The following is a 20,434-nucleotide window of genomic DNA, read 5'->3' as shown; positions in this document are numbered from 1 at the left end:
AGGGAGTATGGCTGAGCGGCGTATTTGAAAGGTGCGGTCAAACATGACATGACGGTGAAAACTTGGCTAGATGAGAAAAATCGATGGATAAACATGATGGGAGGTGGGAAATCAGCTGAGGACGAGTTTTGCCAAGAACGCTACTTATATTTGTAAGTAATTGAGATAGAGATTTTTCTCGACGGCAGAACGCCGATGGGTTGTTGTATTCTCGATAAGCAGATTCCTGCACTTTTTTCACTAAAAAAATGCACCACTCTAGAGTCTTTGTTTACAAGCGGCATAACAAAAAGTAACGATGGAGAGTTTTCCTTTTTAACGTTTAACTATGGAAAGTTGAAACTTAGGTGTTCTTTTAGGTGAGCTGTTTATGTGACGTCATTCCCAACTTTTCTTGTGACGTCAGATAGTATACAAATGAAGTTCGAAAAAAAAAGGTACTAGTATACAAATGACTAGTCCATGAGGCTGGCGACCCAGGGGGGATGGATGGCCGGGGGAGGGGAACGCCCCTGTCGACGTCGACGGTCCCCCCTGCGCCAGTCGGACGGGATCAATGCACGCTGCTGCTGCTCGGGTCTGGGAGCTCGGCCGGATATGGCGCCGATTGAGGCTCTAGGGCTCTAGGCTCTGGCTGGTCTAGCCCGGCTCTGCTCCCCCTAGCAGTGCCCGTCAGATGTTCGAACAATTGCCTCATTGGCCAGCGGGGCGCCGGCGGCGGAGCCGACCGTACTGATGAGTGCCCCAGTGCTGCTAACGTGCCCCCGGGGTGGCCAGTACCTAACTACGGCACGGCAGCTAATGGCCGGAGAAGAGCCAATGCACGAGCGGCGATGGACCGCTCCACGGAACGGTGGTCGCACGTGGAGCGAAAATGTCAAAGGATGGCGACGCTCGAGGCGCCAGGGAGGCAAGAGGTGACTTTGCTGGAGTCAAGTGGATGACATCGCCGGAGTCAAGTGGATGATGATGGCAGTATTCCGGTTTTCTGCGATGATGGTTAGTCAAGGTGGCCTCTGAGCGCCGGCGTGAAGTGTGAACCCACGGTGTGTGGTGGTCGTGTACCAGTCAACTGCCAACACACCCGCTCCGTTTACCATCGCTGTCTACAGATTCCATTTCACTGCCTCCTAGTATCAGGTATTCTACTGGCCAATTCTTGCTTATATCTATGTGTTCCAAATCAAATTATTCAGCAGCCCAGCTCGACGCTGGAGTATTTAACAGTTGAGATGCATGTTTGTTCATTATTTCTGGTGCATTAGGCTCTCTTCTAAGTCTAAAGTGGTCCTGAGGAGATCATATATGCATATATTATTCCCCTTGGTTAATCTGGATGCTGACTGTTTCTAGATATGACTGGGTCCAACCTAATAAGCTACTCTATCAGATAATAGCCTCATAGTACATTGCCGTGGGGTCCTGCCTTGATTCTTTCCTTCGTTTAACTGACTTCACAGGTCTCCCCCCTCTTTTGTTCACCATCCACACCACCGTTCACACCATTATTGACTCCGGAAGAACTCAGCCATTTTGAAGCACACAAGGTGTCCCTCACTAGTCTGAGCAGCAGCCGTCACTCTGGATACAAGCTCAAAGCCGCAGCCTCAGCTAGGTTAACGGGGCAGCCATTCCGTGTGAGCAGCTGAGCATTGCAAAGCTTTCCCATTTCAGGTACGATTCTTACTTTCTCTTCCTGGGCTCAGTTCTTTGACATGGATACATAGCTTCCATTGCCAATAGTCTGCCACTTCTCTACTTGCAGCCAGTTTTACTAGTTTACCCTTGATCTGGGTACAAGCTCAAACCTGCTTCCTAAGCTAGGGGTTGATTATGGCCAATGAGGACACCAGTTCCGTGTGACTATGTCTATGTGAGGAGCATTGCGTTGCTCTCCCTTTCCAGGTATGATTCTTAGTTTCTCTTCCTCTGCCTGGTTGTTAGACATGGATGATTATGGCCAACATTCTTAGTTTCTCTTTACTTGCACTTAGTTTTGCTAGTTAGCAAACATATTCTTGAATTATCTAAAAAACAAGCATAGTATGTTACATAATTCTTCGACGAGCAAACACTTATTTATACATGTTTTTTTTTGGTGGTATCAATCGGATGTAGGTATTCAGAGAAAACAAAGGGAAATATCTAGACCGCTATTTTGGTTATCGCTCTGGATACTAGCTCAGTTGCAACCGTATATGGCTAACGAGGGCACCCTTCCCTTTTGGCTGTGATCATTGCAATGCTCTCCATGCCAGGTATAATCTTTTACTTTCTCTTCGTGTGTTTGGCTGTTAGGCTTTGATGTGTGTAGCTTGCCACTGCCAATAATCTATCACTTCTGCGATTGCAGTTAATTTTACTAGTTACCCTGTAGAATCTGTTAAGTGTCTTCACCAAGAAGTAGGAGTACTTGTCTATGTGTGTATTGTGGTAATAGCAGTTGGAACTAGGTATCTAGAGAAAACAAAGGGAAAGTTCTAGACCACTTATTTTTGTGGGTCAGATTATAACGGTAATGTTCAGTCATGTATATGATGTTATTGTTAAATGGGAAGCACAAAAACTTATTTCCAAGCATAATCATTAACTAGTACTCCCTCTGATTGAAAAAAAGTGTCGCAGCTTTGAACTAAGGTTACTTTAACCTCAGTTCAAAGCAGCGGCGCTTTTTTTGGGTCAGAGGGAGTAGAACTCTATGCTCAAACATGAACATATCTATGATAATATCTAGTCATGCAAACTGCACACCAAATTCATCTAGTTACAGTATATAGAACAGGGTTGATCCCTTTAAGACTTTAATCAGCTGATAATCTACTTTCGTCTTGAACACCAACCCAGTGTAGACTCTGATAGTTGACGTACAACATAAGCGGACACCTTTCTGGAGAAGTCTATATACTTTAATACTTGAGCTAATAATTTATATGGTGGTTACTGTTTGAAAATACAATTCATATCGTGGTTATCATTGTAGGGTCTAACAGGCAAGTTAGCCTTTAACGTGCTATCTTTGTGTTGTTTTCGTTTGGAACATAGACTTCACCAAGTCCATCTTTCTAGCAACCTTCTTTGCTTTTATTGTTCAGAACCATCCTTGAATTATCTTTGAATCCTTCAGATATCTTCTTCATCCAAGAAACTCTTACCTGATGATCCAGATAGAGGCATAGAAAGCAACCGAGAACCTGAGACTTGCAATTTCGGTCAGAGAGCAACCACATGGCAGGTGGCAGGCAGTCCGAAATCAGCATTGATCTGACCAACATCAACACCATGGGTACCCAGGTACCAGAGAATGGTTCGAGTGAAGTCAGCAGAGGTGTTTTTGGAATTGGTACTGTCAGCATGAGGCAACATCCCATCAATGGCTCGTCCAACAGAAATTTATTACCCCCTGACCACGAATCCAGCTTCAGCAACAATGATGATTTTGAGCTCTTGTGGGGACATCGTAAATATTTGGTACTTCTTGGAGTCCTAGCAGTTGGTGTGACATACAATGCTGGATTAACACCACCAGGGGGATCGTGGACACTAAACAAGGATGGTCATGATGCTGGTGACCCTGTCATGCATGCTGGCTTTTCTGAACGATATGAGGTGTTCTTTTACTGCAATGCAACAGCCTTCGCTGCATCTCTTGTCTTAATCATCTTGCTTCTCAGTAAGAGTGTGACAAGGAAGAGAATGTGGCTCCACGCAATGCAATTAACCATGATATTCGACCTATTCAGCCTGCTGGGGGCTTATGCTGCCGGAAGCTGCAGGGCACTCAAGTCATCCATTTACATCTGGGTTCTAGTCTTTGCGGTCATCACATATGTTGGGATCCATACCCTAGTATCCACAAGGTTTATTCCAAGAAAATTGAAACAGAATCTGCAGAGAATGATAAATACAGTTCTAATCAAACGGGGTTTCCTTGTGAGGCAAGTGAGCATCCCTCTAGAGAACGTTGAGGAGGCTCGCAAGTTCATTTTGACGCTTGTAATTTTTGCTGCTACTATTACATACCAAGCAGGATTGAATCCACCAGGCGGCTTTTGGGCTGAAAATGACCATGGTTCTAATAAGGTGCATATGGCCTTTCCTCCTTACAAGCATCATCCGGCTACTTCTGTTCTCCGGAGTAACTACCTTGGTCGTTATAATATATTCATCATTTCCAATTCAACTTCCTTCGTGGCATCTTTGGTCATAATCATACTGCTTCTGAGCCCAAAACTGAGTGGACATGGAATAAGGACCAAAGCAGTGATTGTATGTGTGGTAGTGGACCTATCGTGCCTAATTGTTGCGTATGCTGCAGGATGTTGTAGAGAGGTAGCAACATCATTCTATGTGGTGTTTATCATCGTCATAGTTTGGATCTCCTTCGCAATTTTAGCTGGATTCTTTGTTTGCAGGCCTGTAGCAAATTGGCTACAAAAGGTCAAAACAAGCAGCCTGTGTTGCGTGGAAAAATTGGGCCGTGCACTTTCATTGAGCTTTAGTAGACACAGACATAGCAATGCAGAGCAGGAGAATTCTTATGCAAGCAATCATCATTCTTCAGTCCGTTCAACTGAAACACCTGCAGAAGATAATACCCCTGAACCACAAGACCAGCCTGCAGACAATCAGCAACTTCCAAATATCAGAGAGGATGAGTCCCATGAGGAGCATGCACCTGCAGAAGAAAGAAATCAAATTTCAGATGATGAAGAGGCTGTGAATCACTCACAGCATCTGTCAGGGAACAGCCAGCAATCAACAAATATCGAGGTTGTTACGTCCAACCCGGAGTGTCCGTCTACACATGTCCAGCATGTTGCAAATGAGGAGTGTCAGTCTACAGATGTTGAGCAAAATATGCCGGTCAGGCAGAGTAGCGGAGACACTAGTCATGACATAGTGGATGAAGGGCTTTCTGCACCTGCGGAAGCCACTGGCAATGCAGACTCTGCTGAACAAAACAATCTGGTTGAAGATAATAACCCTAGTACTGAGATTCTTGCCAGTGATGACCATCCTACACATTCTGAGAATGTACATACTGACAGCAATCAAGTAGCCAACCAAAATGCTGATGACATTCGAACTGAGAAGCATCTGAAGAAGACCCGCACATGTATGCTGCTTCTTGCCATTCTTGCAGTATCTCTGGCATACCAATCAGGCCTGAATCCACCAGGTGGCTTTTGGTCAAGAAGTAAAGATTATCATTCAGCTGCTGATCGCATCCTTGAGGACACCCATCATCGCCGATTCATTGCATTCTTCTATCTCAATGCAATCGCCTTCGTGGCATCCATTGTCATGATCACTTTGCTTTTGAACAAGATGGTGAGCGACAAGGTTACCAAACGGCGTGCATTGCCAATAACGATGATAGTGGTCCTACTTTCCCTAACCGGAGCTTTTGCTCTGGGGAACTGCAGGGAGGCAAAGAAGACTATTTTCATATCAGTGCTCGTATGCAGTGTACTTGCTTATGTTCTCATTCATGTCTTGATAGCAGTACATATAATTCCTCCAGAATGGAGAAGGCAGGTGGCAGAGATGCTAGAGCACTCGGTTAGTCATTTTTGCTCAGTGCCGCGTCAATTAGGCCACAACCAGACTGGGGGTGATACTAGTGAGAAGGAGTTGGGAAGAAGACGTAATCTGCTATTGACCATTGCTATTTTAGCTGTGACTGTCACATACCAAGCTGGCATGAACCCTCCAGGAGGTGTCTGGTCTGATGACAAGGATGCCACGGGAACTCCGGGCAATCCAATCCTTCAGGATACCCATCCAAAACGCTATGATGTGTTCTACTACTCAAATTCAGTTTCATTTGTGTCGTCTGTGGTCGTCACAATATTACTTGTGAATAAGGAATCCTGTGAGTATGGAATCAAGTCCTATGCACTGCGAGTGTGTTTGGTGGCGGGATTGCTTGGCCTCCTCATTGCCTATGTTGCAGGAAGTTGCAGAAATAGTAAACAGTCCATCTATCTGAGCATCATTGCTATGGCAGTTCTTGTCTCCCTTCTGATTCAAGTTCTGCTCTCTTTGATGCACGGCACACTAGGAAGACCATTGGCTAAGTGTCTAGTATTTCTACACGATCTTCTCTTTCATGCAGAGGGTGAACGAATAATCACTCCTGTGAGGCCAGAATCTTCAGTTGTCGAAGAAAAAGAAGTGAGAAAGAGACACAAGTATCTGATGCTTCTTGCAATTTTAGCAGCATCGATCGCATACCAAGCTGGTCTGAACCCACCTGGTGGATTCTGGTCTGATGACGAGAGCCATGTACCAGGCAATCCCGTCCTTCGTGATATTAATCACCGACGGTACAAGATATTCTTCTGCTTCAATTCTTTCGCATTCATGGCATCCATTGTCGTGATCCTGCTTCTGTTGAGTAAATCTATCAGGAAGAAGGCTGTGCCACTTGGGGTATTGCACTTGATCATGATACTGGATATGCTGGCTCTCATGACAGCTTTTTCTGCGGGAAGCTGCCGCAAATTGAGGACTTCAGTGTATGTCTATACACTAGTTGGCGGCGTTGTAGTAATCCTGCTGCTCCTAATTATTGTGTCAAGTGCAATTGCAAAATATCGGAAGGCAAGAGAGAGAAGTGGGATTAACTCCCCGAGACGTCCTGAACCTGTTTCAGGAGCAAACACACCGGCACTACCTGAAGTTTGATGCTCCCTTTTTACGATAACCCTATTCATCTAGGAATCTATATTTCTGTATTATCTGCGAACAATTTGTGTGTCTCCTATCAGCATTTTTCTTCATGTTCAGACTTGACTTGAGCACCGGTGTTGCTGCCTGTTGTATGTTCTTGGAAATTATTTTAGCATGCTTGAAATTTGAGCTCGAGCCTAAAACTGCATATCGGGTACATCGTCATGCAATGGTGCTACAAGCAGGCTATGAGGATTATCTTCATTATTCTTTTGTTGCATACTAATTTTATTTTTTCAAGATTGGTTGCATACTATTTTGCATCTTTTTACACTCGCTATTTGCCAATGAAGTTGCTCCGAGAATTTGGAGCTTTATTCCGCTACAGAAGTTGGTACCACATTAGGCTTTCTGGCTTGTTCAATATTCTTGCACTTTATGTTCTTCTAACATCAGCTTGAGCTGTTCAGTCATTTGTGGGATGATCCCATATTCTCATATAAAACAAGTTTGACTACTAGGCTTGTTTTGTACTGGCTGTCAGCCAGTGTTTTTCGCTTCTCTGATATTATTAGTGTAAAGGGAGTAGTAGTACATACTGGCACCCCAAGGCTCTGCATTTCCTTGTAACATTATGAAGTAACCCTTGTCTATTTAAAATGTACTGGAGCTGTCTTATATGATGAAATGTTTTCCAAAAATCAACGCTGGAGGGGAAGTCCGGGATTTGTATTGTATACATGGTGTGTGCTACTGCCAATGTTGTGGAAGCTGTTCTTTTGATTCAGTTACATACCTCTGCTTTTATGCATGTTATTAGTTCACTTCATCCTGTGTTGATATCTACTGTGACAAGGAACATTCCCAGGGCGTGGAGTTATTGAGAACACATGGTTATTTCCACACCAATTTTCGCTAACATAGATGTTCAAGCTTAGCAACCTGGTCACAACATTGTCTGGCTAGGGATTACTCCCTCCATTTACTAAAATTATAAGGCGAGTTATACATTTTAGCAAATATAAGTGTATTTCTATTCCATTTTCCGGTGCAAAGTGTTTAATTCCCTTATACCCCTAAAGCTGTGCTTTTTATTCCATATTTGCTGCTTGTTAGTTTAGTCCTTTTCAATATCCGCTTGGGCTAAATACAAGGCAACTGTATATATTTAAATGGTGAAACTGTGATGCCCTTCATCCGATTCAAAATATAAGGTGTACCGTTTTGTTTAAAAGTCAAATGTACCTATGCTTGACCAAGTTTATTATAAATAGAAAAATCTTCGACAACAACAGAGTACATAGTCATGGCTTAGTACACCCGAAATCAAGCACGCTATTTTCCTAGTCCTATTTGATTGCTCGGTTTTCTCGTTTTCGCTCTGCAACCAAACCAAGAGAAAACCACCGGAAAACAAATGCCAGGAGGCAATCCACGACGACGAGAAGAACTTTGAGTCGTCCTTGATGTCGACGGGATACCGAGCCCGACCCCATCGAGCACGGGGACCGCCGGTTGGTTGTGGGGCTTGGGCGACCCAGCCTACGCCCTCGTCAGTGCAGTGCACCCACGTGTCAAAGCGAGCCTTGACGCTCTCAGACTCAGCAGTGCACGACCGTCACGGTATTTGCGCTGGGTGTCCGTCTCCGGCGCCGGCCGCTCGATCCCGACCTGCAATCGGGCGTGCTTGTAATCTGCTGTAGTAGTGTATAGTACCAGGTCTACAGGTGTCTATGTTTCTCGCGGCACGCTTGGTGGAGAAGTCAGGCAGCCAAGCCCGGTGAAATGAGGGGTTGTTTGGATGGAGTCCTAATAGGGAGCTTCTCTCTCAGGCAGCAATCCTGACCTCAGGCCTTCAAAATCCAAAGCCTGAGAATGGTGCCTGAGACAGGCATCTTTTTGTGGAAGTCAACCAAACAGCCCTGAGTCTGAAGATTTTCAGTGACTCCATTAGCAATGGCAACCGACTTTGAGCATTGCAATCACTCTCCTTGTCCGGTATGCCGCTCATTTCTATCGTAATCAAAACATAGCGGTTGAATTGAGTAAAATGCATGGGTGATCACTGAACTTATACTGATAGCTCACTTTGGTTATCGTACTTAAGAATACGGTCATTATATACGAATGTTGGTGATTATATGGTCACTGCCTCACCGTATAGCTTCGTATTTTTTCTGGCTGACCTGTCCAAGTGGCGCCTCATCAGCTCGCGTTCTCTCTCTGCCAATGCAGGTCCCACATGTCAATGTGGTAAAAAGCATTGTTAACTAGCCGGTTGAGCGCACAACCTTTTTTTGTGTAAAATAAATGATTGATACTCTATAGTATGAATCACCACAACGCACACAGGACGTGAACACTACTACTCCCTCTGTTTATTTTTACTCCGCGTACAAAATTTTGTCAAAGTCAAGTTACACAAAGTTTGACCAAATTTATATCAAAAAATATGAACATCTATAATATTGAAACTATATAGTATGAAAATACATTTCATGGTGCATCTGACAATGTTGTCATATTATGAATGATGATATTTTTCAATATAAAGTTAGTCAATCTTTTTTCAAGGATACGTCAAAGTTGACGTATCGAGATGATAGATAGAAGATGCCTAGAAAAGCAGATAGTTTTACAACTTAGCCACGGAAGCCAGTTTTCGACATGCCGATTACTCACTACTAGCCCACTCATCTACTCTAATCGGGAGTGATCCCGCCTCTCGCAGCCGCCCTGCCGCCCTCCAGTCTTGCCCTTGTAGATCAATCTTCCTGAGGAGCTCACTTGTGGAGGCTGTCGCTCCATTGAACACTACATCATTTCTGTGTTTCCACAACATCCAAGCCACCAATGCAATGACGGTCCAAGTCTCCTTCCTAAGCTTTGGCTGCGGGTTGATGGAGGTCCACCATTCCACCAGATTGTCATCCGCAGTTGGCAACCAAGTTAGGTTGTCCCAGTGGTCGAGAATGGAGAACCACACTTGTCTAGCAAAGACGCAGCCGAGAAGTATGTGGTTGATTGTCTCCGGCTCTTGATCACAGAAGGGGCAAGCCGGAGGATGCGGTATGTGCCGGCGCGCAAGCCTGTCAGCCGTCCAACACCTCTCCCGAGCCACCAGCCATGCGAAGAATTTGCGACGATATAGTTTGGTCAAAATCAACCTTGTCAGCGTTTATCGTTGCAAATTAAACCGGACATGAAAGTATTTCACGATTTAACCTTTTTAGAAACGCCAGGGCCCGTGGCGTTTCTGGTCAACACTGAAACGCCGAACCAGCTAGCGTTTCTTCCCTGACCCACTGCCAGGCCGAGCACGCCCGAAAACGCCGAGGCATCTAGCGTTTCTTCAAACGCCATCAACTATAGCGTTTCTAGTGCAGATATATTAGGTGGCTGTGGACCTTTCACCCACCACTCACCACTCACTCTCTTCTCCCCCATTGGCCTATTCCGAGCTCTTGCCCTTTCCCCCCTTTGTGTCCCTCACTTAGCCCCTCTCAAATCCTTGCAAATCGATTGGATTGGTCCGTGAATCCGGTGTCATTTCCGTTCCTTGAGGTAACGTCCTTCATCTCACAATTTTTTATTGGTTGGATTTGTCTACTTGGATTGTTTTGTTCATGTGGTTCCTAATCCTAGTTTTGAAGATGGTTCAATAATATGATGTCCTTGAGTATTGTTGTTCCAATATGTTGCATTGTGATGTTGGTGAACAAACCTTATTGCTTGGGTTATGCCTAATGTTGAGATTTAGGGTTAAGGTTATGCCTGATGTTAAGATTTAGGGTTATGGTTAGTGGTTTTGTTAGCAATGTGGTATATTTAGCATTGTACATTTGTTATACTTATGTTCCCCTTTTTTAGATGGACAAGATTGTGAATATTCATTATGTTGACAAAGAGGCATTCACGAATGTGGATATTGTTGACAAGTATGAGGAAGTGTTGATATTTCTTGATACTCCTAGTTATGAAGAGGTTGTGGAAGAAACACGGATAAGATTAAAGTGGGTGGATGCAAGTGACCAAGTTGAATTAGTAGGAAGATATGATGTTGGGTTGGCACACAAGTGTCGAATGAAGACAATGCCTATCAAGTCCAATTTGCATTGGGTTGCATATAAGGAGGTTGTTGCATCCTCGGCATTCAAGTCACTCGAAGTCTTTGCAAGTAAGGTGGTCAAGACTCCTCTCTTTCATGTTGACTTGAACCAAACTTTAGTAGATGATGTGAGCCCGGTTAGTAGTGTGCCGCCTATTGTTGAGCATAAAATTGAAGTGGAAGCCAATGAGTATCCCCAATATGAGTTCGGAGGTAGTGCACCGATCAAAGATGATGGTGATGACTCCGACGAAGAGTATGAGAGGCACCACAACATTGTTGGTGACTTAGAGGCTGAAGTAAGGCATAAGGACATGGATCCTGACATTATCTATCAGCGTGCTTGTGTGGATCACTCGGATGATGAAGTGTCAGGACCCCGATTCTAAGTCACACTGATCTAGCATGTAACACCTCATATCACTTTGCGGCCTCATGCACGATATTCCACGGGTGATGCCTTACCTGGCACGGGACCGTTTGCGCCTTTTGGCTCGCGTATATGATAGTGTTGCTAGCATCCATATGACAGAGAACCCGGGCTGACATGACTAGTCGTGAACCCAAAGTGGCGCTAACTTACAGGGACAGGCATACATGACCCAGCAACAAACGTGTCGATCAACAGCAAATGAACCCAAGTTGTAGCAAGCTACAAGGACTTACAGGAACACCGCGTGACATTTCCCCCAAGGGACAGACACAGGAATGAATGACACATGTCGGCCAGCCTAAGTGTTCCGGAGCAGTAGCAAGCTACCATGGCTCGGTGGAAGCACTAGGAGACATTTCCCAGTAAGAGAGGCTACCAAGGAGAAACAACTAGGTAGTCAAATCCCACACATACCAAGAATTTCAATCATACACACTATATGCTCGATATGTGCAAATACAACATGGCATCACAACAAAACTCTACAACTCAAGTACTTTATTTAAAAGGCTCCAGAGAGCCATACATATCATTCATACAGATAAGGGTCACACGACCCGACATTCAAGTCATACAAGCATACAAGCAACAAGCGGAAGCAACATGTCTGAGTACATACAACTAGAAACTAAAAAGGCTTCAGGAAGCCTATCTATCCTACAAGGGTCCTTCACACCCTCAGGATCACTAACTGGGCATCAAGCTACTCATCAATGTCGAGGTCTACGTAAAACCCATCGGAAGGGGCGACATTCTCTTCTGCAACAGTAATTAAGCAAACATGAGTACAAAGGTACTCAACAAGACTTACATTAGATCCTACATACATGCACATTATCAACAAAGGGATAGTGGGGTTTATTGCAACAAGCCAGCTTTGACTCTTGGCTAAACTATCTTACGAGACACCAACTTGTAAATGTTTTGCGCACTCGAGTCCACTACTCACCCCAATAGTACACTACCGCGGATCTACTCTCGTCATCCTACGGAAGGGCCATCCACGGCACTCACACTTTTCTTGAGGCTTTTAGTAGTTTCCATTTACTTATCTATGAACTATATAAGCAACCAAGTAGTCCTTTACCGCGGACACGGCTATTCGAATAGATGATGTTAACCCTGTAGGGGTGTACTTCTTCATGCATGTTTCCACCACTTAGCGTCTGCACACAACATGTGCTCGGCAGACTTCAAGCGAAAGCCGACGTGGGTGTAGACCATGACCTGACTAACCACACAAGTATCTAGTCCATGTTTATCACCGATCCAGGTTCCATCCACAGGGAGTCCGGCCGAGGTTTCCACATACGTCCCCGAACGATGTGTACAGGGTTCCGAGACACCAAATGGGCGCCCGGCATACCCGGCCACGTACCTACCGCGTCACAGCCCACCCCGAGGGTCAGCTCTACGCACGGCCTCCAGTATACTAAAAACACCTGAAACTACTTGCAACTCCTGGGCAGAGGACAAGGGCGGCTAATAAGTCAAGCGGGGTCATATTTCAGGGCCCAATTCATGGTAGTAGCTGATTCTTAAATCACACATACAGATCTCAGTTCTTAGGGACGGTTCCAATGAAACAACCCACCATGTACTCCTACATGGCCTCTCATCGATACCTTTACCAAATCGTGTTCAACACTTCACTCTCATCACCGACATGATCATTTCACTCTAGCCCATCACCCAGATGAACCAGACCTGATATGACTCTAAGCATAGCAGGCATAGCAAGGTAGGAAACACAATCATGGCTCAGTCAACTCCTACACATGCTAGTGGGTTTCATCTAGTTACTGTGGCAATGACAGGTCATGTAGAGGAAATGGGTTCAACTACCGCAGCACACAGCAGTTTGAAACATTGTTGTCTTAAATGCAATAAATGAGAGCAGGAGCAAGAACATGGGATTTTATCGATATGATCAAATGTTGGTTGCTTGCCTAGCAGATCGGTAGACTAGTACTGTCCTTCATTTGGATATTCACGGTAATCCTCCGGGACAGAACCTACCGCAGAGAACACCGGTAACACAACCAATACACAACAATATGCAACAATATGATGCATGCATATGACATGGCAAAATGAGTGTGTTGGGATAATGCAACTGAAAAACCAGATGGGTTTGAGCCATTTTGAACCAAAGGTTCAATCCCAAACGCATTTTGTGATCTTAAATAGTGCCTTATCATGTTTTGCACTAAAAAGCAAGGTTAAATTATTTAAACATGCATGAAACTAGTACAGATGGATAGATTGGATTTTTCTGATCATTTTTCATATATAAATCTTTGCATTTGGAGTTACAGATTAATTTCTATGAATTTTTGAAGTTAGCACTATTTTCTGAAATTTCCTGAATAAGAATAAACCCAGAAAATACATTACTGCGCCAGCAAGTCAACTGGGCGGTCCAGGTCAAACCTGACTAGTGGGACCCACTGGTCAGTGACACAGTTAGTTAACTAACTAACTAGTGGTTAATTAGTTACTAACCTAGGTTTGACTAAAGGGCACGGCCCACATGTTAGTGACCCAGGGGGATCAAATCCCTGGTCAAACTGGGTCAACTCGCCAGCGTTTAGGCGCCGACGATGACCAGACGCGGCGGAGGGGTGCGGGTTTTGCACGCCGGCGACCAAATGGACGAAGGAGACCACCTACGGGTAGTTGGGAGCAAGCCGCGTCGAGGGGTGGTGGTGGTTGAGCTCGGGGTCGCCGGAAACGACGCCGGTGACGAGCTTGGCGGCTGCCGGAGTTCGGGTGAGGTCAAACACGTCGAAGCGGTGAGCTTGGAGGCACGGGGCCAGCTCCTATGTGGCCTACATGGTGCGGTGAAGTCAGTGGACACGGTGGTGAGGCTATTGGGTGGCCGGAGCCACGTCGGCAACGAGCTCAGGCGGCGGCGCATGTGGGTGTGCTCGTTGCGGTCGTTGCAGTGGTCGGCAGCGAGAATGGAGAGGAGGGGGAGAAGCAGGAGCTCACAGCGGTCTCAAAGAGCTAGGCGGTGAGGTCGGGGACGAGCTGGAGCGAGCGGGACGACGAAGTGGATCTTCGGCGACGGCGAGGTGGAGTGGGGTGGTTGCAGTGGCTTCGGGGCGAGCGAGCGCTTGGGGCTCGGTCTGCTCAACGAAGCGGAGGGCGGCGGAGCTAGTGGACACGGTGAGGCAACATGGAGATGATGGTGGCCGCGACTACGACGGCGGTGCGGCTGCGGCTGTGTCGGCCATGGGTGGGAGAGAGCGAGAGAGAGGCGCTAGAGGGAGAGTGAGGTGTCGGGGGGTCGGGGCGGCGAGGTGGAGATCATCCACGCGTATAGCAGCTCAGCGGCAAGCAGGTGACGCCGTGGTGAGCTCGGGCGCACCGGCGCTCTCCTCTTTGCCTGCCGGCGCTCGAAGATGATCCGCCCTTTCCCAAGTGGCTTCTTTCTCGGAATGGTGTGACCATTGAACCTTGAGAAACTTGATGTTATGGCGTCAAGTGGTACGCTCGGCTTGATCAAGGATGCGAATAGGATACTCCTTATATGTGAGATTATCTTGGAGATCAAGCGTTTCGTGGTCCACTCCATGGATAGGATCCGAGAAGCAACGCCTGAGTTGATAAACATGGAAGACATCATGGACTCTGGAGAGGTGCGGAGGTAGTTCCAATTGGTAGGCAACTTCTCCTTGTTTGGCAAGAATGCGAAAGGGTCCATGTAGCGAGGAGCCAATTTGCCTTTGATATTGAAGCGATGGGTTCCCTTAAGAGGAGTAACCCAAAGGTAAGCCTTCTCGTCAACTTCAAAAGTCATGGCCTTATGTTTATGATCATATTGGCTCTTTTGACGAGATTGGGCTGTTATCAACTTTTCACAAACAATGCGAACTTGCTCCTCTACTTCCTGGATCATATCTGGGCCAAAGAATTTCCTTTCCCCGGTTTCCGACCAGTTAAGAGGCGTTCGACACCTTCGTCCATAGAGAACTTCAAAAGGAGCTTTGCCCAAGCTAGATTGATAGCTGTTGTTATAAGCAAATTCGGCAAATGGTAGGCATTTCTCCCAATCCATTCCGAATGAGATAACAGAAGCTCACAACATATCTTCCAGAATTTGATTGACACGTTCTACTTGACCACTTGATTGAGGGTGGAAGGCGGTGCTAAAGGAGAGACGAGTTCCCATAGCATTTTGGAAACTTTCCCAAAATCGAGAGGTGAAGAGACTTCCACGACCTGAGTTGATTTCCAATGGAACACCATGAAGAGACACTATTCGAGAGATATACAAATCTGCTAGCTGACTAGTGGTTATACTCTCTCGAACAGGCAGGAAATGGGCTACTTTGGAAAGACGATTGATTACAACGAAGATAGTGTTATTCCCTCTCTTGGTCCGGGGAAAACCGATGATGAAATCCATACCAATTTTATCCCATTTCCATTCAGGAATAGCTAAAGGTTGAAGGGTGCCAGCAGGCCGTTGATGCTCTACTTTAACATGATGACAGACGTCACAATCAGCAATATACTGAGCAATTTCTCTCTTCATCCTAGTCCACCAGAACCTCTGGCGTAGTCCTGATACATTTTAGTGCTACCGGGATGAATGGTGAGAGGAGATTCATGAGCCTCCTTAAGGACCAACTGCCGTAGATGCTGGTTCTTGGGAACCACTAAGTGGTTCTCAAAGAAGACAACACCACGGTCATCCATAGAGAAACATTTAGCAACCCCGCTAGCAATGTTCTTTTGGATGCGGGTTATACCTTTATCACACTTCTGGGCAGCTATGATTTGATCCGTAAGAGTAGGTTTCACCACCAAGGTAGAGAGGAATTCTTGAGGAACAATGTGAAGGTTGAGTTTCTGAAATTCCTCATGGAGAAGTGGTTGACTTTGTTGCAACATCAGGTTGTTACAATTAGATTTACGACTTAGTGCATCAGCCATGCCATTGGCTTTTCCCGGGGTGTAAGTTATTCCTAAGTCATAATCTGTGATCAACTCTGCCCAACGTCTTTGCCTGAGATTCAAATCCGATTGGGTGAATATGTATTTCAGACTTTGGTGATCGGTGAAGATTTTGCAACAGTTACCGAGAAGGTAATGTCGCCAGGTTTTGAGTGCATGGACTACAGCTGCAAGCTCTAGATCATGTGCAGGATAGTTTTCCTCATGTGGATGCAACTGCCGTGAAGCATAGGCAATTACATGACGATCTTGCATGAGTATGCAACCTAGTCCTTATCGCGAGGCATCGCAATAGATAACAAAGTCCTTGGAGAAATCTGGTGGTACCAGTACAGGAGCAGATGTCAGGCGTCTTTTCAGTTCCTGAAAACTGTGCTCGCATTGTGGGGTCCACTCAAACTTTTTATCTTTCTTAAGGAGTTCAGTTAGAGGTTTAGCAACCTTGGAGAAGTTCTTGACAAAGCGCCGACAGTAGCTCGCTAAGCCAGGGAAACTCCAAACTTGCTTGACCGATTCAGGTGGAGTCCAATTAAGAATGGCTTGAACTCGCTCGAGATTGACAGCAATACCCTTACCAAAGATTACATGGCCTAAATAGGTCACTTCTGGCAACCAAAATCCACATTTAGAGAATTTGGCATAAAGGCGATGCTCTCGAAGTTTCATCAATACTAGCCTTAGGTGCTCGGCATGTTCTTCCTCATTCTTGGAGTAGATGAGTATATCATCGAGGTATACCACGACAAATTTATCCAAATACTCCATGAAGATCGAGTTCATTAACCGAGAGAAAGTGGCGGGAGCATTGGTTAAACCGAAGGACATGACAGTGTACTCGTACTGTCCATAACGAGTAACAAAGGCCATTTAGGGAATGTCCCCGTTCTTGATTTTGATTTGATGGTAGCCCAACCTCAAATCCATCTTAGAAAAGTCTGAGGATCCAGCGAGCTGATCATACATGTCATTGATCCTGGGGAGCGGATACTTGTTCTTAATGGTGACCAAGTTGACGGGTCGATAATCTACAACCATCCAATTCGTATCATCCTTCTTCTTTGATGAAGAGGACGGGGCAAGCCCATGGAGAAGAACTAGGATGGATAAAACCCTTTTTTAAGGACTCATCGAGTTGCTTCTTGAGTTCAGCTAGTTCTAGTGGTGCCATCTTATAGGGTATCCTAGAGATTGGGACAGTTCCTGGGACAAGATCTTTCACGAACTTGACATCCGTGTCAGGTGGAACACCTGGCAGTTCTTCCGAAAAGACATCCGGGAAGTCATGGACTACCGGAACATCTTTGAGATCTGGCAAAGGACTAGCATTAAGAGAGTAGAGCTGACGCTCAGACACTCGGGTCAAGACATTGACTATCTTGCCCGATGGATGTGTAAGTTGAACAGTCCTAGAGTAGCAATCAATCTTAGCATGATGGGCTGTCATCCAGTCCATACCCAAGATGATATTTATGTCCGAGGATTTGAGAGCTATCAAAGATGCAAGGAAAACAAGTCTATCGACATGAATTTCATTCCCATGGCTTACTCTAGAAGTTTGCCATCTAGAACCAGGAGTAGAAATTTCCATGGTGGAGGGCATATCACAAAATGCGGTGTTGTGCAAGCGAGCATAGCTCTCAGATATAAATGAATGAGATGCTCCAGTATCGAAAAGAACAGATGCCGGATGGCAGTTAACAAGGAGCATACCAAGAACGACGTTGGGATCATCCTGAGCATCTTCAGCTGAGACACAGTTCACATGGCCATGAGCAGCGGTGGCTGGCTTGGCATAGTACACCTTCCATGTTGGCTTGCCACGGCCAACAGCCTTTTCGGTCTGATTGGGGTTGTTCTGGGGACACTCTCGCATGTAGTGACTCGGTTCTCCACACTTGAAGCATGTCACAGTGTTGCACTACAAAAAAATACACTTCCATGATGATATGTGTTTGTCACAGTAGGTCGCGTTTTTTGTCATGCATGTACATCCATGACGATTTTATGACAGAATCAAGATAGTCATACATGCGCTGTCGTAGAAGTGTTCCATGACATTACCAAAATTATCATCACGGAAGTGTCCACTTCCATGACGATAAATCGCGTGTCACGGAAGTGCTTTCGTCAAGGGTGACCGACACATGGCATCCACCGTAACGGAACACCGTTAAGCTATCGGGTCGGGTTTTGGATCCGATAACCCGTTAACAGCCCCGACCAATGGGGATTTTCCACGTGTAAAATCATCATTGGCTGGAGGAAACACGTGTCGGCTCACCGTTGGGGCAGATGTCATCCGCTCATTGGACCAAAGGCGCCTATGATACGGCGACACGTGGCATGTCCCAACAGAGGCCCGTTCCTGTGAAAAGGCCGGCCCGTTTGACTTGGTCAAAAGGTGGCGGGCCGGCCCATGGAAAGCATGTTAACGGCCTGTTCACATATAGCCCATTTACAACCCGCTATCCCAGGGCCCGTTACGCCCTATCTGAATTAGGCCCAATAGCGTCATCTGGGCCGTCCAATATGATTCCAGTCTGTTTTAACTTCCGGCCCATGTGTGGCCCGTGACTTCTTTCGGCCCATATGAGGCCCTTTGTAACTCTTGGCCCATTAACGGCCCGTGGTGAAACTGGCCCGTAATGTACAGTGTATTACTTTATACCCATTAACGACCCGTTATTCTGTTGGGCCATTTCCAGCCCAAGTTATCTTTCGGCCTTCTCTGGGCCCATTGATTCTTGGGCTCATTTGCAGCATTCGGTTACATACGTCTCGTTACTGTCATTTTCTGCTTGTGGGCCAAATTCAGCCCATCGTTACAGTCGGCCCGTTTGCGGACCGTTAATACGTGGGCCGTTTTCATGTCAAAAAAACCCGTTGGGCTATTTTCATAGAGTTATCAAATATGGTCTATTAACGGCCCGTTATGGTCCACGAATTGTACGGCCCATGATTGGCGAAATGATGATATGCCCCGTAGAAGGCCCATGAATCTACGACCCGTATGAGGCCCATGGATCTACGGCCCGTAGAAGGCCCATGGGTCATACGGCCCGTAGAAGGCCCATGGACCCTAAGGCACGTATAGAAGGCCGATGGATCCTACGGCCCGTATAGAAGGCCAATGGATCCTACGGCCGGACGAAGGCCCACGGATCATACGGCCTACAGGAGGCCCATGGTTACAATAGTCCGTGTGTTGCCATGATTATTTTGGCCTAGTTACCAAAAATAGGCTATTGTGGCCACTAGAAAAACACAGAAAAAGAACTGCAGTGACTACAAGCAAACAACTAAACAAGACAATAAGGAAATAAATAAGCAAGCAATTAAGGCTAGCCTATTACCACTATTACAAATATTATATCCACTGGGCATCAAAGTTCGCCACCAGTGCAAATATAGGGAACAAAGCAGCATATTACATACACTGGCCGTCAAAATTGTCCACCAGTGCAAATAAACGTGGCAGCAAAAGAAGAGCATAACTGAAACAACTTTAGAAGAGCTCAAGAAACGTTATCCTGGGTATCCACCATGCTGGCAATAAGCTTAGCAAGCTGATTAGCTTTGTCCTGTTTGGCGCTAAAATCCTCCAACACTTGCTGTTGCACCAGAAAGTATGCATCTGAATGCTCCAGGGACTTCCGTAGTCCTTCTGCTTCTTTTTGCAACACAGCTGATCAATGTCTTTCAGCTTGTAGTTGAGACTCAAGAAACCGAACTGATTCAGACAGTGAGTTTGAATAGCTTGTGCAAGCGGTAGTGGCCAGTAACTCGAACACTAAACCAAGACAGGACTTTGGGGTTGTCTCGCTGTCTTCAAGATAGTCTTCCTTAGCTGTTTTATCAGCTTTGTTGGAGACCAACAAGGATGTGTCACTATCCTGAACCTTATCTGCATTACTTCCTTTACCATTGCTTAATAAGGCACTCTTCCTCAATATTCTGTCAGCATTCTAAAAGAAGAAACAAGCAGACACATAACAAGTTTATCATGTACTAGTATATGAAACTCATTTCGGTGAACCAGTTCATTAGTAAGGTGGACAGGATTAAACTATCAAGTCTTCTATTGCCAAGTACTAGTACATAATAAAAGCATCAAACCAACATATATCTATGTCCTATGGTCACTGCATTGTCTTGCCAAATCAAAATAGACACATGGTTCAAATCATATCAGTTCAAGACAAAGCAGCAGTGAAAGAATACAAAGCATGGGAAACTACACGGCACAACAAGAT

General features: G+C 45.6%; 1 protein-coding gene across 2 annotated transcripts; it reads left to right on the top strand.

The window, feature by feature from the left end:
- Nucleotides 1-464: 464 nt before the first annotated feature.
- Nucleotides 465-6,943, top strand: LOC123159724 (uncharacterized). 2 transcript variants are annotated; one of them, XM_044577536.1, is made up of 5 exons: nucleotides 465-1,140; nucleotides 1,461-1,674; nucleotides 1,766-1,905; nucleotides 2,119-2,258; nucleotides 3,165-6,943. In XM_044577536.1, the coding sequence occupies exon 5, from the start codon at nucleotides 3,226-3,228 to the stop codon at nucleotides 6,688-6,690; it is 3,465 nt and encodes a 1,154-aa protein (XP_044433471.1). In that variant the 5' UTR covers nucleotides 465-1,140; nucleotides 1,461-1,674; nucleotides 1,766-1,905; nucleotides 2,119-2,258; nucleotides 3,165-3,225; the 3' UTR covers nucleotides 6,691-6,943. The 2 variants fall into 2 exon arrangements, with proteins under 2 accessions (XP_044433471.1, XP_044433470.1); XM_044577535.1 differs by having other exon boundaries at nucleotides 3,125-6,943.
- Nucleotides 6,944-20,434: the final 13,491 nt, after the last annotated feature.

This window comes from Triticum aestivum, chromosome 7B (assembly GCF_018294505.1).
Source record: "Triticum aestivum cultivar Chinese Spring chromosome 7B, IWGSC CS RefSeq v2.1, whole genome shotgun sequence".
Classification (NCBI taxonomy): domain Eukaryota; kingdom Viridiplantae; phylum Streptophyta; class Magnoliopsida; order Poales; family Poaceae; genus Triticum; species Triticum aestivum.
The sequence above is the reverse complement of the archived record's forward strand: the minus strand, read 5'-3'. Positions and strand labels throughout refer to the sequence as shown.

Coding starts and splice junctions, on each gene's coding strand:
- LOC123159724 (XM_044577536.1), top strand. CDS start 3,226: ATGGCAGGTGGCAGGCAGTCCGAAATCAGCATTGATCTGACCAACATC.